At 42.9% G+C, this 17,953-nt stretch overlaps 1 protein-coding gene across 1 annotated transcript in view; it reads left to right on the forward strand.

Moving 5' to 3' along the window:
• The window catches only part of FMN1 (formin 1), a 338,627-nt gene that overhangs the window by 282,574 nt on the left and 38,100 nt on the right, over positions 1-17,953 (forward strand). The window contains exon 14 of the mRNA XM_004712678.2: positions 17,772-17,823. Within this exon, the coding sequence (XP_004712735.1) occupies positions 17,772-17,823 (52 nt within the window). The remainder of the gene's footprint in view (positions 1-17,771; positions 17,824-17,953) is intronic.

Below are 17,953 nucleotides of genomic sequence, written 5' to 3' on the forward strand. Positions count from 1 at the left end.
GCACGTAGCTCTGTTTCCCCACACTCTTATATAAATATATTTACATATGTACATTCCAGTCTTAAAACCTCTATAAATACCCTTTGTCACCTAGTTCTTTCCTCTATTTCCTTTTACTTTCCTCTTGTCCCACTATCATAATCAGCCTTCATTTGGGTTTCAGTAACCACTCTCAGTTACATTGCCCTTACTGTATCCCTACCAGGTCTCTCATACCCTCCTTGCCACTGATTTTGGATCACTTGTTGCTCCCCTGTCCCTGGGTTGGTCAGCACCACCTCCTTACCCCGCCTCCCCCTCTCCCGTATCCCCCCTGGAACCGCTGGTCCCATTGTTTTCTTCTCCGGACTATTCATCCAGTCTATCTTATCTAGATCGATCTGTAGAGATAATAATATGCATCAAAACCCAAGCCATCGCAAGATAGGTGATCAAGGACTTAAGAAGCCTTCATATCAAAAAATACAAGAGGCTGTCACCTCCATAGAAAAGAATCCAGGAGAAATCATAGAAATGAGCATTCAGCTTTAGATCGCTGCAGATGAGTTACCTTCATCTCCTGGAGAACTTAAGAACAATAACAATACACCAGCCTCACAATTGCCAGCATGTTTGATGCGGTCATTGTGACCTTTGTGCCCATCCACCGCACAAAGAGTAGCCTGTGTCCGTGCTGGCCCTCTGCTCCCCCAAATGTTAGGTCCTCCAACAATTGATCCCTTTTGATGATTTGTCAGATAATGTTCTGTTGGATCGATACGGTTTTTCTGGACTAATTTTCAAAAGAAGACCTGGAGGCTTTCCTTCCTATTCTCTTGCTCTGGAAGCTCTGTCGAAACCTGTCCATCCTGGGAGCCCTTTCTGGTATTTGAAATGTCAATGGCATAGCTTCCAGCATCACAGCAGTGTTACAGTGAGACAAGGACATTGCTGAAAGCAAGTTGGGGAACTCCAGATCAACCCAAGGAATTCTTCCATAAAGAGGACAAGGTAATTCTGTGATGTGGAAATGGATTAAGAAGTTTCGACACCTAGATTTAATATAAGAAAAAATGGGGTACACTGCATTATGATGAGCAAAGAAATTAAATAAATCTCAATAATAATGATTCAAACTTTTGTTTTGATCATCTGAAACTAAGATTGCAGATGATATCAATATGGGGCAGGGCCATGTAAAGCTCAGGAGATTTTATTTATACATATATATCATACATATGCTAGGTTATCGATATATGATTATGACTGGATGCTCTTAGAATCATAAATGGTTATGAGTTTGGGAAATTTAAAAATAAATCACTAGTCAACTGAAAAACTGAAATTTATAATTTTTAACCTAGTAAATGAAGCTATGACAAAATAATAATTTATAAATTATCAAGGGCTCATGAGGGAGCGGGGAGCGGGGAGAGAGGGGAAAAATGAGGACCTAATGCTGGGGGCTTATGTGGAGAGAAAATGTTTTGAGAATGATGAGGGCAACGAATGTACAAATGTGCTTTACCCAATTGATGTATATATGGATTGTGATAAGAGTTGTATGAACCCCTAATAAAGCGATTTTTTTAAAAAAACGAGTAAATGAAAACTAAGGAAATTTTGATGAATCAGTACCACAAAAGTAATGAAAAGGAGATCAAAGAAATGACTAGAAAGTCTGATAAATAAAAGTTCAAAATCAATATGATGAAGATGAGTCCAAAAATCCATAAATCATAATAAATAAGACTAGGTCAGCTTCCCAGCCAACTGGAAGCCGTAGCTAGGTCCACGTGAAGGAAATAGAAAGGACATTTAAGTAGAGAAAAAGATTAGAAAGCCCACTACTATCTGCATAGTCGGATATCCTTTTAGAAAGCCAATGATGTTTGACCAGTGCTTAGCCACCTTCGAAGGAAAAACTGTCACCTCACATAATTCCAAATGATTAGTGGCCTGAATGTGGAAACTTAATGAAATACAATGGCAAACATATAAGCAGTGTTATGAGAAAATATTGTTGACCGTAGAAGGAGAAAGACATTCTTTCAAATGTTTCCAGAAACAAACAAGAAGTGTTCATTTGACTGCTTCACAATTAAGTCTATAAATGGAAGGCTTTGTAAACAGAAATTAAAAGACAAGCAGTAGGTGTGGGCAAAGTATTAGGAAAGTTTACAGCCAATAAATACAGCCAATGTAGGTGGATGATAATTGTGAGGATGTCAAAAAAGGATTGCTCCTGGGTTCCGTGTCCTAAACATGTATCGAAATGTGTTTAAGCGTGTCTTCAGAGTCAGTAGCTGCCTGTAGATGAGTTTGCTCGGTGACACCTTTGTCTTAGTGTGCATTAAGGAGTTTCCAAAAAAGAAAAGCAGAAAGATTCGGTGCCAAAAGAATTTCGTAAAATCAGGTCGCTCAAAGAGCTGCACGGCCGGTGACCAGGATGTCATGGGAAGAACTATAACCAAGGACGACCCTTGACCAGAGGGGCAAAGTCCCATCAGCACAATGGCTTCTGCGAGGATCTGTGAAGCCAAGTCATTGAAGGCAGGAAGGACAGTGCAGAAGGTTGTGGAACTGTTGCGGGGTCTACAACAGTTGAGGCCTCGTTGCTAAGGAAAATGGACCATCCCGGGGGGCTTCTTCGGGAGACGTTGTAAGGCAATGGAAAACGATATTGGGGAGAAAAAGCTGAGGAGAGTGGGGCTGAGGACTCTGTTTCCCATCACAACAGTGTACCTGCTCGCCCCGTGAGGATGGCAAAGGCTGCCCGGTGAGAAAGGGAGGGGAGGGGGGAGAAAAAGGACTGTCGGGATTGCTTCTGTGAAGTTTCATCATTTTACCAAGAGCATGCACTGGTGTGCTTAGTTTCAGTGTGGAGTGCTCAGCAGCAAAGGCTGTCCCTAGCAGTAAAGAGCCCGAGTAGGCTGCCTGTTGGTCCCAGAGTGCAGGTGGAGCCCTGTGTCCCTGTCATTGTGCATCTCCGTTGGGTGTGCACTCGCTACAATGCGAGGAGTGTATGTGAGAATGAAGGGTACGTGTGGTGGTTCGGGGTGGGAAATGGTCTACGTTTACCTTTGGGCACACGTGTTAATTTTAAATGTGTAAAGTTCTGCAGTTTTCTGGTTTAACACCGAGGTGCTTATCGCCTCTACCATTCCAGATGGCAGAATCTTACAACGTAAATCAAAGGCACAGTAGTCCCTCCAGTCCTGGTTCAAGTGCCCAGAAAGGGGAGCTGGTGCACTTAACCTTTTTAGCTTCATTATCTCAATAGCATTCGATAACTATAAAAGAAGGCCGGTCACAATGGCAGCATGACACCGAACTTTTATGGAGGACGGAGTCATTTTTCCACTCAAAAGGAGACGGGATCTTCTTTATTCCAATGTCAGTGTTTCCTCAACACCCAGTTTTTGACTACGTTTTTTTTTCCCTTCTGTTTGGGATTTTCCCTACTCCCCCTACCATCCGTTGTTTGATTTCTTTAGGAAACTTCTTTAAATTATTTTAAGGGAAGGAACAAAGCCAGCAAAGAAACAGATGTGTCCTATATAAAATATGCAATAAATCCTGTCCCACCAATTCTTTGCTCTGAACCTCCTGACAGAAACTGTCAAATGCCCACTTTAATTCAGGTATAAACTGTTCACCTCGTGTCATGGCGCCTGCTGCCATATGCCAGGGTAAAGTTGGCTGACCAGCAATAAAAATGGCAGCATAAGCACCTTTGAAATGAGGCAGCTCATCCTGGGTGCGAACGACCCGTGTAAATCCAGGGGGAATTCATCTCAGCCCTGCTCCTAAGCTGCTGGGAATTTACAACAAGCTGCCCCATAGAAGTAGTCTCGCTTTTAAAAGGAAGAGAGAAACAAGGGACCTCTGGATCCCCCTAATGAGTTTAAGGGTGGATAAGGGTGGAAGTGGGGGTGGCCCACGAGCGGTTGCATGGAAGCAAAAGTGATAGCTTTCCCTCCCCTCCTCAGAGCTCTGGGATCCCCTTGCAAGGACCGCCCTGAGCCTCCATTGAACATGTGGGGTAGTTCTTCCGCTCGCGTTGCCTGGCTTCACACATCATGTGAAACCAATCTCCCCAAAGCGCAATCACGAGCAATGACTTCAGCTTCATAAATCATTGCTATCATCCCGCAGGAGGAGGTAATGCTATGGTTTTTCTCCAGGAAGACATTTCAAGCCTCTGGTTTCATGAGCTTCTCCCCCTGCCCTTTCTGCAAAAATCAGTGTCATTCCATTTGCACAATTAGCTTCAGGCCTTTACCGGGGTTGGCGGCGCTTCTCCTGTTCACCGAGCAGGTGAACATTTCCACCTCGGATTTCTAAAGAGATCTATTTCCTATGTACGTACACACGATGGACGGTGTACCATGTATGATGATACATATACACATGTGATTTCAGGAAACAGATAAAAAGATGAATAAGGAGACATGCTTATTCACCCTCACTTTAGAGATGGCTTGGGCACTCTCTCTGTTACCTTATTTCTCTTTCTCATAATCCAAATGTTCCACAATGAACATTCATTTCCTGTCAAATCCTGAAGACATATAAAACTTATTAAAATGAGGTCATTATTTTAAGTAGCATTCTGATTAATTCGTTGTTGATTTGGTATCATAGCAAAGTGTTTATTCGATGTTGACACAATTTTTTTTTTCCTACAAGAATATGGCAGGTATTGCTGAAAGGTAGCCCTGAAGGAGCAGGCCTCTGATCCCATAAATTCACCCTCAGCACTTACACCTTAATGGACTTGAAAGCAGTGTGGTCATTTTGTAAACCAAACTTCATTTCTGTGTTTCCTTTTTCTGGTTCTGATTAGGATCACTCGAGCTGTTGATCCTGCCGCATCTTTCCTACTGGAAGAACAAATACCGCCTGTTTTAACTCAGACTATATCTTATACAGCATCTTCTTTTGAATCCCAGTTCTACCAGTGTTTTCTTTTCTTGGGACTATCTCCCAAGAAAACACTAAACATCTGTTCTTGGTAGAAGATATACCAATGATAGTATTTTGGGGTATTATCTGCTGATTTATTTTATAGGTATTTATTTCCATGATGTACATTTCAACATAACTTTAGCCATACCATTTCTACTGCTTGGCACTCCGAGTTTTTTCACATAATTGTATCATACCACTGCCCACGAAACTCGTTGAAAGCATGATCTAGGGCGTGTGAATCTGCTACATTTGCACTGTCTTGAGGCATTTATTGAAGGGATACACATCTTACTAAAGAAAAACAAGCTGCGCAGACAAGTGTTACAAGAACCCCCTCAAAGTTGGAAAAGCAAACATCCTTGGATGACTTAGAAGTTGCTCTGGTGATGGTAGCTGGGACTGTAATAATGAACACTTGCTGAACTCATGTACCAGGTGTGGTGGCTGAACACCTGACAAACATCTCATTTCATTGCTACAGAAACTGCCCCATGTAAATCTTACTACCTCTATCTGAAGATTAGAAACCAAGTCTTAGCCAAATTAAGCAATATACTCAAGATCAATCGTTAGAAGGAAGGGATCAGGTCGAAGCTTTGGCTACTACTATGATGTACAACAGAGAACGCCCCTTGTATGGATGCTAGAAAGACTAAGTGATTAATGTAAATCGTTAGCAGAGACCTTGGCATGTACTGAGTGTTCATCATCACCCCCGCCATCCTCATTACCACCATCCAACGGATTATTGGTGAGCAGTTGTATCAGCCATTCATCAGGCAGTAGTTTGGCCTTCACCTTGGCCTTGGGTCCTATAAGCTGTTGCTGGTGGTGGGGAGGGACACCAAGTCCAGTATACTATTCTATAGTCAGAAAATCCAATATTTGTTAGTTCAAACCCCTATTGTTTAGCTTATGAGCCCTAGTAGCAACATGGGTTAAGCATTCAGTTGTTAAGCACAAGATGGGAAGTTCAGCCCACCATCCACTGGACAGGAGACAGATGGGGCTATCTGCTCCCAGAAAGCTGTACAGGTTCAGAACTTCAAATAGGCGGTTCTAGTCTGTGCTCCATAGTTCCTGTGTGTCAAAATGGACTTGATTGCGATGGATTTTGTTCCTCTCTCTGTCTCTCTCTGTCTCTCTGTCTCTCTCTCTCTCTCTCTTTTCCCAGCTGCTTACCTTAGCTCATTTTTAAACTGTTGCAGGAATGTTAACCCATGAAGAATCATCTTTAGGTTTATTCTTGCTTCAAAGTTATCAGGTTTATGCTTTTATCTGTGTGCAGGTGAGCACACGGAGACAAGAAGTGGCCCCCAAGTCATATGAATAGTCATCAGAGGCACTAGGTATAGGAGACACGTGATAGAATTTCATTTTCACCTTGGCAATGAGTTACTGTCTTTAGCTTTATTGAGTGTAAAGTACAAAAATGGTTTAACATAAAAACTGATTACAAGAATCTACATGTAACCTCCTCCCTGGGGGATGGACAACAGAAAAGTGGGTGAAGGGAGACATCAGACAGTGTAAGATATGACAAAATAATAATTATGAATTATGAAGGGTTCATGAGTGAGGGGGAGTGAGGAGGGAGAGGAAAAATGAGGAGCTGATATTAAGGGCTCAAGTAGAAAGCAAATGTTTTGAGAATGATGATGGCAACAAATGTACAAATGTGCTTGACACACTGGATGGATGTATGGATTGTGATAAGAATTGTACAAGCCCCCAATAAAATGATTTTTTTTAAAAGTAAATCGATGAGCCCTTGCTATTTAAGGGCTACTATTAAATCAGAGAGAAACAATGAGCATGTAACCTGTTTCTGTTTCTCTCATGAACCCGCTGCAAATTCAAACTAAGAACATTGTTTGTTAATTGTCACTAATTAATGGTGCAACAAGTATTAAATGATAAATGCTTGGTTTGTGGCAAGGGGCCCTAGCAACAGAGTCAAAACCTACCAGCAGCTCTGCAGGGAGCAACCCCACTGGTCTGCTGCCATTCACATCACAGGACAGGAGAGCCCCACAGGGCATTCCCCTCGAGTCAGGATGGCTTGGTGAGACTCAATGGTACACAGCAACAGAAAGTTCATAGTGTCTGATGTGAAGCATTTTTGACACAATATTCAGAAAAACACCTCAGTTCATGTTTCTAGAAATGTTGCACCTTGAGAAAGCCATTGTGCATGGAAGTAGCATCAAGCAGAAGCCAGTGAAATGGATGAGTACCCTAGTGAGATGGGTCGATGCAGCAGCTACAACGAAGGAGGTAGACACAGCAATGCGAGAACGGCTCAGGCCCGGACGGTGTTTCCTTCTGTTGTACAGATGTGTGGGAGCCAACACGATAGCCCCTCACAACAGACAGGCTAGTGCTGCTCCTGAGAGAGGACGGAACCCGGTTACATGGAAAGAAAACATTCTCCCAATGTTGGTTTATCTTCGATTTATCACCAAGTGACTGTTTAACTCCCATGATTCTCAACGCCGTTGTTTTTGGCATTTTACCCAAGGTCTTGCTCAGACAACATGGAAGCGGCCCTGTTTCTTAAACTAAAGCTTTCTGGTCATTCCTAATTCTTCCTAAGTGATGGCGTATTTGGTGTCCCTGAATGGCAAGGGTTCACAATCCTGATATGCCACCTGAAAAAAAATTCTAAAGCACCATGGAGCGTCTGACCCTTCTCATTGGGAATGAGAGGGATGGGAGACAAGGTAGACATTACAAAGGAAACAGAATGTATGCAAAGTTATTCCCTGAGTGCAAATCATATTTCATAAATATGGTATGTTAGAAAGATCTGTGAAGAATAACTATGAAGAAAATCCTCTCCATAAAAGACAGATGTCACTTCTTTCCCGGCTGATAAGGTAAAGGCATATGTGGGCCTTGAAGATGGCGTATCTCAGAGGATTTCAAACCCTGTTTGAGAGTGTAGCCACCTGACTCCCATTAATGTTAATGAGCCTCTCACCAGCTCATTCTAAACTTTTACCCCTATGGTCTGTTTTCAAGCATCCATGGTCAGGAAATTTAGAGTGAAAGCTGAAATTCCACCTTGAACCCTCTCTCCCTCTCTCTGATGTGCATGCTCTATAGAAAACATGCGGCGAAACACCTAAGCATCACCTTCGTGTTTGAGCATTCGAGGGCAAACCAGTCTGAGGATTGTGACAGTATTATGGATGGTTGAAAACTATATCTGTGATGGCAAAGTCTCATCTTAGATAAAGGTGTATTGAGGGGTGGGGGGGTCATAAAGTGGGTTGACTTGGGAAGTCCCCATAAATCTATTTGATTTGGATCCCAGTTATGCTAATAGTCTGATTGCCTCCTAGAATTGTGACTTAATAAAACACTTCTTTCCCAGCAGTTATTAGGGAGCACAGTCTAAACCCATCATCTACCGGCAATCTAAGATTTTCAGCGTGCCTCTTTCTCTGTGAAAGAGGCAAGGTGTATTGGAACGTCTGCTGTATTGTTGTTTACGAGACTTGACTCCTAATGAGGCGTGGTAAAATCACTTTCTCGGCTTGGGGGTCATTTTCCTTCTCCATAAAGTAAGTGTTACGACTGGATTAGAGCTGAGCGTCTAAGATACTTCTTAGCTGCTTTCTCAAGTAGTTACCTCTGCATCGCCTAAAATCCAAAAGGCACCCAGCAAAAGAAGTCAGTGTGTATGATAGCAGAGGTGGGTGGAAGGATCTCACCGGACCGAGTCGACTCAGAGAAGGAACGGTGATAAGAGTTTATTATTGTCACTGTTAGGTGGCACCTAGTCCGTCTGACTCAAAAGTGACCTTACATACAAAACAGAGCAAAGCACTCCCTGGATAAGCAGCTAATAAAATGGTGACCTTCAAGAAGACTGAGTAGAAACCAGACTAAAGTCTGCAGTGAGGATCGTGCCAGTATTATGAATGGTTGAAAAAGCATATCTGTGAGGGCAAAGTCTCACCTTAGACGAAGGTGTACTGGGGAATGTTGGGGGGGATCATAAAGTGGGTTGACTTGGGAAGTCCCCATAAATCTATCTGATTTAGATCCCAGTTATGCTAATAGTCTGATTACTTCCTAGAATTTTGACTTAATAAAACACTTGATTTCCCAGCAGTTATTAGGGAGCACAGAATAAACCTATCATCTACTGACAAGCTAAGATTTTCTTGTAATGCCCTTGAACTACTCTCACTTACACAAATAATGATCCATGACTTCATTGAACAGAAAAACTAAGATAGTTCTACTCGCTAGACTTACCCAGGGAGATTTATTGTGTAGCCACTTATAATTGGAACTATTGCACCAGTAAGATACTTTATGAAGACTTTGAATATTATCATGTATGATTTTGAAATTATAACAACTCACTGCCATCCTGCCATTGCTGGGTCATAGCAACCCTACAGGACTGGGTAGACCTGTCCCTGTGAGTTTCCCAGCCTGTAACTGTTTACGGAAGTAGAAAACTCCATCTTCTTCCCGAGGAGTGGCGGGTGGTTTTGAACTGCAGACTTTGTGGACCACAGCCCAACACATAACCACTAAGGTCCCAGGGCTCCATGATTTTGAGATGGAGAAAGGTAAATGACTTAAAATCCTAAGCCATTCGTATGTCTGACTGCATCATTGCTCACCTTTTCAGTGGGTGGAGAGAACTCGGTCTCCGTGCCCCTGGCCGTCACAGTGTGTGGTGATGCTGCCTCTTCAGAACATCTGGAATACTAGTTATGGGCAGCTCTGGGGAACCAGAAAATAGTCCGTCTTCTCTGCCCAGATGAGTAAAACTCTGCTGGAGGACAGTTCCCGTGGCCAAGGGAGAGGATACCACGCTTTCGCCTTGCTTTGATGCCTAAAAAGAGACTCAAATTCAGTAAAAGAATTTAGAGAGTTCTGAGTCCAAATCCCCCTTGTTATAATACTACATGATGTAGCAACATGCTCCTCAACTTACAGGCACCCCTTCTGCAAGGAAAAAATATATTTTATCTACTTAAAATATATTTAATATAGACATCTTTTATAGAGAGATACCTTTTATGTATATATATGTAAAAGGTTCTTCTATATCAGTGTATTTGTGCATGCCACTTAAAAAGGTGTATATGTATACTATATATATATATTCCATGTGTATGTGTTTCATTGTAAAATGTCCATGTGTGTGTTCAGTTATAAAGGGCAACTGAAAATGGCGCTCCGAAAAGTCTGACCATGAGATCTCAGTTCATACTTCAAGCGAGGTGTCAGGTTCGAAAGCATTTAAAACTCATCTTGTCCAAGTTTATCTCATTTCTCTGTGTTTGAAAGTCTTCTGATGCAGCTGTAATTTTAATCACTTTGGGACTCAGGTCACTTTGGTCTCAAGCAAGTAAGCAGGCAATCTGTTTATACCTATATATTGCGAGCCCTGATAACCATGTCTTTAAATGACCCCCACAACCAATTTAAAGGGAAAGTCCCACAAAGGGCCTCCTTATGCTCTTGATACTTGAAAGGAGAACATAGCATGTTGAACATGTCAAGGGGGGGGGCAGTGTAAGGGTAAGCATTCTCTACAATTCAGTGACTCCATATACTGTATTTGCACACACACAATTAAAAATGTGAACGCCTTCCCTCTACCCCATGCCGATGTGCTGTTGCTTCTGTGAGTGGAAAGCGTTCTTTTCCCCTGGAGAGTGCATGACAGGGCGATTTTCTAAGAAATGCACACTGACTGCTGCGTCCACATCAGATGGATACTATGTGAAGTGGGGCTCAGTCCCTTTGTTTGCTTATTAGCATCACCAGCTCCTCCATCTGTAGAGCCGTCATAACAACAGCTTCTTTACTGTGCGTCCTGTTGGTTTATACCAACCATGTCAGGTCCCTAAACCATGGTGTATTTAAGCGTAATCGACTATGCAAAGAATCTAGGGCGATATGTCAGCCCTCCATCCCTTCCTCTCATTTCACCATTTACTACCTCTCAGATGGCTATCCATAAACACAGCTTAATTATGTTTGGCATAAGACCCCCAGTTTCTTTGAAGAGCAACCTCCTCCTTCAGCCACTCTCGTAGTATGAATGACACCCTTTTAAGGATAAAGTTTTCAATCTTTTGGTACATTTCATTGATGGATTGTTCTCAGAATATTTTCTAGAAGTGTAACTTTTTTAATTAAAAAAGAGGAGAGAGAAAACGTTACCCTTCTCATTGGTAACTTTGGAGCAAAACTCCCAGATTCTAAAAAGCTAGCCCAATACAGACCAAACTCAAGGGATCATGGTATCGGTGCCTCCGTGGTCGGTTAGGTGAGGGTCTACATACTTCCCGTGGAAATTAATTCCTCCCGGACACGACATAACAGGATGAAAGAGTAACCTCTGAGCCTTCCATTCCACTAGTCCATCCAATGTTGTGGCAACAGCAGTGCTTGAAGATGAGAAACTGTGGAAAGGAATGGTTTCTGGTCTTCCAGTGGAGAGGCCATTAGCTTTGACTCTGTTTTGTTAAGGCGGTGCCTCAATCGCGTGTCTGTCAAGGGAGTCAATGGAAAGCCCACTATGTATTAGTAAAGTGCAGAAACCCTGGGGACTGGATTTGGGTGGTAACCCTCCAGAAACAGTCTAGTAGGCTAGGCAGACTACGGGCAGGTGGCCTCCTTCCAGAGTCGCAGGTGCTGTGAGGGGAGGCTGTAGGAAGCAAGAGCTATGACAGCACCAGAGAAAGAGCAGCTCAGAGGGAGATGGAAGGAGGGCTTCACACAGGAGGTGACTACCCACCTTGATGACTGAAAGCAGACCTTTGTAAGGAGGACAAGGGTAGGAGATGGAAGGGATGCATAGAGATGGAGATACTCCAAATGGAAGAAACCGTGTCTACCAAAAATAGAGACAGGATAGAGGGAGCTGTGGCCAGGGAAGGAGCCCTACAGGACCACAACAAGAGCAAGACCAGAGAGTGAAGCCCAGGCCAACAGGCGAAAGGCTGGCCCAGCAGTGAAAACATACTTCATCCTGCACACCACCATACATGCCAGTCCCAACTCAGAGCAACCCCCTGTGTGCTTCACAGTAGAAGGATGCTCCGAAGACTTTTCAATCCCGGGTTTGGGGAATTAGATCCCCAGACCCTTTTGCCAAGGATCTCTGGGTAGACTGAAGCCACCAGTCTTGGAAGTTCACAGCCAAGTCCTTAACTAGCCTAACTAGCATGTGTGCCCATGCTAGTTTGGGATCAACATTAAGCAGGGCAGTTATGTAATTAAATGTATATGTTAATTTGGCAATTTTGGCAGCATCCTCACAGAAAACGAGATTTATTGTGCAGTGCAAGAAACTTGTTACAGATCACTGAGTGGAGGCTAGGGCCTACATAAGGTAGCTGCATGCACGCATGCATGCACACACGCACGCGCACACACACAGCCCAGACAATCCTTGGGCTCTGAACCGTTGAATAGGATGTACCTTTTTTGCTTCAGTTAGCAGGTCACAGTACCTATGAATTTCAGAATTGTTATTGGGGGGTGTTTTATGATAACTAGAGCCACAATGGCCAAAAATTCCCCAAGAAATGAAATCTCAAGACATTAAAGATTTACTCAAAAGTAAACTCTCTTTACTCAGTAGCAGCTGCATTAAATAAACCCCAGATATTTTCAGTTAATGACAAAGTACCTTCTGAAGAAACTGGGCCCCTTACTCTGTGATAGAGACCAAAAACCAACTCACAGCAACGGAGTTGATCCCAACTCACAGCAACCCTGCAGGAGAGGGCGGAACTGCTCCTGTGGGCTTGGGGGACTGCAGCCCTTACAAGAGCGGAATGCTCAGCCATTCTCCTGCCCCAGTGACAAAGAATGAGGAAATAAACTATTGGTTTTTTAAAACACATATTCAAACCATTCAATTGTATGGCATGTGACTTATATGTCAATGAAACAGTTTTAAAAGTCTCAGATATCTACCAATGGTTATGAAAAGTATCTGAGTTCTACCAATGAAAGGAAAATGGCATACTGAAAGTAATTCACCAAGAAAACTCACCACTCCACTTTCTGCACACACTGCCAGAGGCTGGCTCTCCTCACAGGTGATTCATGGCCTTGTTAAAGGCACCCAGAAGACTGGGGACCCACGGACATCAAATGCCTCCTTTCCAGTGCTCTGATTTGGACTGCTTGCATTTATTATCACAAAAATGGGACACTGTTGTCACAGTAAGAAGCTATTTTATCCCCTCATTTGGAAGAAAGTTATATGTAACTCACTGACGACAATTAGGTTCTTTTTTTAAAAAAAAATAGTGCTATTTGCAAATACTTCACATAGCATACAATTAAATCATTCTATCATCGTTCAAAGAGTTGTGCAGTAATCACCACCATCAATTTATTTCTCATGTCCATCATTGCTAGCACCACCACCACCACCTCCTCCACCTCCGAACTAGTAAGATAAGTCAAAAGCTATTGCTACACAGACCAGGGAGGTGAACAGTCTTGTTAGCTTCATCATACGCCCTCATGATATGCTTGTGTCCTTCGGGGAAATCCATACAGATTCCCACATCGGAGTGCCAAAAATACAGTTGCTATAACCTTATGACCTGACCTTTCTTGAATGTGACTGGCCCAGCAGATCCCTTCAGAAGCCATTGTTTTGATTAGATTTTTTTTAAGGTACCGTCATGAAACTAAAACAAATGTATGACTGAAAAGCTTGTCTACAGCCATCCCCAGATCACAGGACATATTTCAGCACATTTTATGTGAAATAAACCCATGCATGTATAAACTGAATCTCCGGTAGCAATGCTTTCTCCCTTAGCCCGCATGCTCTCCCTGTGACTTGGTAGACTGGCAGTCTGAGTGTTCCTTGCGCATAGATTCAGGACCACTGCTAGTCAAAGTTGTAGGGGAAGGACAATTTTTTTCCCTCTCTAAGTCTTGCCATCTTTGTTTAAGCATTGTTTCTTTTCTTTTTTTGTGTCTGGTACGTAGTGCCTATGTGGTAGCACCTGACTGCCCAAATAACCCCTTCAGAAGCCCATGAATCTCTTTCTATAGACAGCAATCTGTGTTTGGGAATATCTTTGCTATCCTTTATCAAAATCACCTCCACCAGATCTTACTCTCTCTTTTAATTGTCTGTATTCTCAAACCCAACTCTAATTTCTACAGAATTCTTTGCCTACTTTCTTCACAGGTGGGTGCCAAGCACCTAGACGGGGAGAGAGTGCATGGGATGAAAGACTAAGCCAGTGTGTGACGCTATAGAGATGGTCATAAAGGCTTAAGACGGAGATTCCAAGAGACATGGGCAGCACGAATGGTATTTTCGTCCAACGGAGTGTTTGAAAACATTTTTTGAAAATTGGAAGCATTCATTTAAAAAATCCCTTCCTGGCTTCTCTAGAAAATGTAGATGTGGTAATGATGACTGCCCTCTCTCAGAAGAGGCATGCCTTCCCCTGTATCCGCCACTCACTGTGGGTCCTCCCACAAGAAAGTGTGTCAGTTCCAGAATGGAGAAACTAGAAATAGAATTTCCAAATGTTTGAAGGGTTGTTCCTGACCTAAATTCTCTCACTTGTTGGAGACCTTGGCTATTATCGTTTCTGGCTCTAGTCTGAAGACATGTTCTTTGTAGCAACATGTTTACATGTTTGCGTCGATCAGTTTGAAGTCTTCGAATAGATTATCACATGGTTGGTGCCAGCAACTTTCCTTGTGTGTACATAGACCTTATGTTTAAGAAACAAAGGGATCTCGAGGTTCTCCTCATTTTCTTGGGGATTCTGTTCTCCAAACCCTAAGAAGTCTTGCAATGGGCATTGCCATTGTCATACCTCTTTTTACATTTCTCCAAATTACCATATTCATAAAGTTATTGCAGAATCTTATCTAATGCTGAATTCAATTGGAATTGGTCCCTGGCAATCATTGATACCGACTTGGCCATGGTCCACCCAGCACAGTGTTTGAGTAGCCCACCTCATGACGGAGAATGGCTGAGGGGCTCCAGGAAGAACGCTCAGGCCTCGAAGGACATGCCTCTCCTGTTTGACTCTGTATATAATATAAAATCACTGGACAAGAACAAAGCACTCGTTGGCCTCACAGTTTGTAACTGTGCCCTTCTGGGAAACTTGATGGCCTATGAGAGACACAGGTCACTTCTCTGCATCTGATTGGCTGAGTGTCAGACCAATTCATAAACATTCCTGCTGGGAGAACGGAGAAAATCATACAGTAAAAGATGACCATGTCTGTGACTTAGCTGTACCAAAAGAAAAGGGGGGTGTGCATAGCAAAGCCAAATTGTTCTAATATAAAACAACCAGGCATTTAGTCGAAATGTTACATTGAGAGATATCTGTGTATAATCTTAGTCTGTCTTCTTCAGTTTATATTCATATTTTAAATTTAAAGTTTTATGCTGTGTTCCTTTTTTATGCAGCCTCTATTCACTATTAATCTAAAATAATTCATTGAACATATGGGCACTTTTTCACATTTGAGGCTACAGCAGAAATCAAACCTGAGAAAGTCACCCATCTCCTGGAACTTACATGGTTGTTTATAACAAACAAGCAAGTGAGTCACCCAACAGCTATGTAGAGGCCAATCTAGAGATGTCCAGAAAGGGAAGCAGCCTTAATGGTAGAAGAGTTAAGTGGTAGGCTGTTAATTTCAAGGTTGGAGGTTCAAAACTGCTTAGAGGGAGAATGTTCTGGGGATCTACTTCTTCTTTTTTTTAAATCATTTTATTAGGTGCTCATGCAACTCCTACCACAATCCGTACATCCATCCATTGTGTAAAGCACATTTGTACATTCATTGCCCTCATCATCTGGGGATCTACTTCTGTGAAGTTATCCTCTGGGAAACTGGATGGAGCCTTTCTACTCTGCTACATGAGGTCTCTAGGAATACAAAAAGTGACTGGGTGGCACTCACAGGAACGACAAACGGAAAGGTGGCATTTGAACAGAGGCCTGAATGAAGTGAGAGAGTAGGTCTTGAAGGACAAGGATGGAACGTTTCAGTAAACAGGAAAGGCAAGTGCAAAATGCCTCAGGTGCAGGGGGCAACCTTTAAGGGACTCACCTGCCTGACACAGGTTACCTTCTGTTTGCCTGTCCTGCTTCCCTCAGCTCCTGAGCACCCTCAAGGAAGTTCACAGCAGTTTGAACCTCCTTATCACTCTTACTAACTGGGGTACTTTCTCTCACATAAGCAACAGCAAGCTGTCCAGTGAGACTGGACAGCGGGCAGCTGGGTGGAGGGAGAAAAGAGGACGTTGGTGGCAGCCACAGGTCAGACTCATCAGGCTCCACAGGACTTAGTGGAGAGTTTCAATTTTGTGTCAAGGGCAACAGTAAGCTTTTTGCAGGCTTTAAGCAGGGAAGTCACTTGATAAACATTTACATTTTATAATCAGTGATGAGCTATCTAGCTATCATTTACTGAACATATTTTGAGTTAAGTACTTTACAAGAATCCCTGGTGGCACAGAGGTTCAACACTCAGCTGCCAAACCAAAAGTCAGTGGTTTGAACCTCCCAGCTGCCCTGCGGGAGAAAGATGTGGCAGTCTGCTTCCTTAGAGACTGCAGCTCTGGAAGCCCGTAAATGCAGCATACAGTGTTGCTATAAGGCAGACTCCACTCGACCCTGATGGGCAGGTGTTTTACAGATACTAACCCCACCCCACCCCCAGATACCCCAGTGACATTGAATTGATTCCAACTCAGAGTGACCCTGTAAGAGAAAGTATAACTACTCATTCTGGGTTTCCAAGGCAGTCAATCTTTTTTGTTCTTTCTGATCATTTTATTGAGGGCTCTTACAATTCTTATTAAAATCCATATACCAGTGATATCAGGCATATTTGTACCTAGGTTGCCATCATTCTTTTCTGGACAGTTACTTTCTGTTGAGCCCTTGGTATCAGCGCCTCAAGGCAGTCCATCTTTACAGGAGCAGAAAACCTCACCTTTCTCCAGTAGCACACCAGGTGGATTTGAACTGCTGACCTTGCCGCTAGCAGCCTATCCCACAGGAGTCAAACAATAAAGCGGCGAGGTTTTAAAATCCTTTGATGACTTTCTGTGGACCATCCCAGTGTCACCTTTCCACGTGATATCTTTTTTCCTTCGTGTCACACCCCTGAGGCGTAAACTAAAAGAATCTTAAGCCCATGTGCATTATGGTTTGACTTGCCTGTTTTTCTGGATATGTCTAAGGTATAGAAGTGATATCACAATATTATCACCTAATTATAGAAAAGAATATTTTAAATCTCCTAGGTAAATACTCCCCACAGAGCATGGCTTCTTAATCTGGAGATTTGGCATTGTATTTCAGTACCCTTGACTTCATAAGTAATTAGTGTTTGTTTGTTTGTTTGTTTGTCTTCCCCCAGGATCATTTAAAAGCATTCTGAGAGACAGTAAGCTTCTCCAAACTGCCAAGGGGCCAGCTGGGTCAAGGAGGCTGTGCATGGACCCCTGCTTGAATCTCAAGGGGTTTCCAGTTAGCCCAGATGTGTTGCAATTTAAATGTCAATGCCTTTCACTCTCAAAAGTGCCCCTCCTGGAGCAATCCATTATAAGATCCACTGGGGCTCTCACTGTTAGCAGAGAGCCTGGTGGTCTGCGTAGCATAAGTGATCTAAGCTGGACACGTGGTCAGGATTGCCAGCCCCGAATTCAGACTCACTGCAGCCATAAATGACTGGGTTCAAAGCAACCAAATGAAGCAAAGAATATCCTGTAAAAAGATGCTGTTTTAATAATACTCATTTCTCTTTTACAGCTAAAAAGGAGCATAAAATGGAAGAAAGTCACTTGGAGAATGCTCAGAAGAGGTAAGCAGTGCTGACTGGGCCCAGTTCTTTCCCTGAGTTGGTCTCATTAAGAATCTATCTGCATGACGAAGAACATTCTCCAGAGAGATGGAATGGGAGCATGTAACAGGAACCAGGGAAGCAGGGAACA

This window comes from Echinops telfairi, unplaced genomic scaffold, assembly GCF_000313985.2.
Source record: "Echinops telfairi isolate 266 unplaced genomic scaffold, ASM31398v2 ScPeMD7_18;HRSCAF=68, whole genome shotgun sequence".
Taxonomy (NCBI): Eukaryota; Metazoa; Chordata; class Mammalia; order Afrosoricida; family Tenrecidae; genus Echinops; species Echinops telfairi.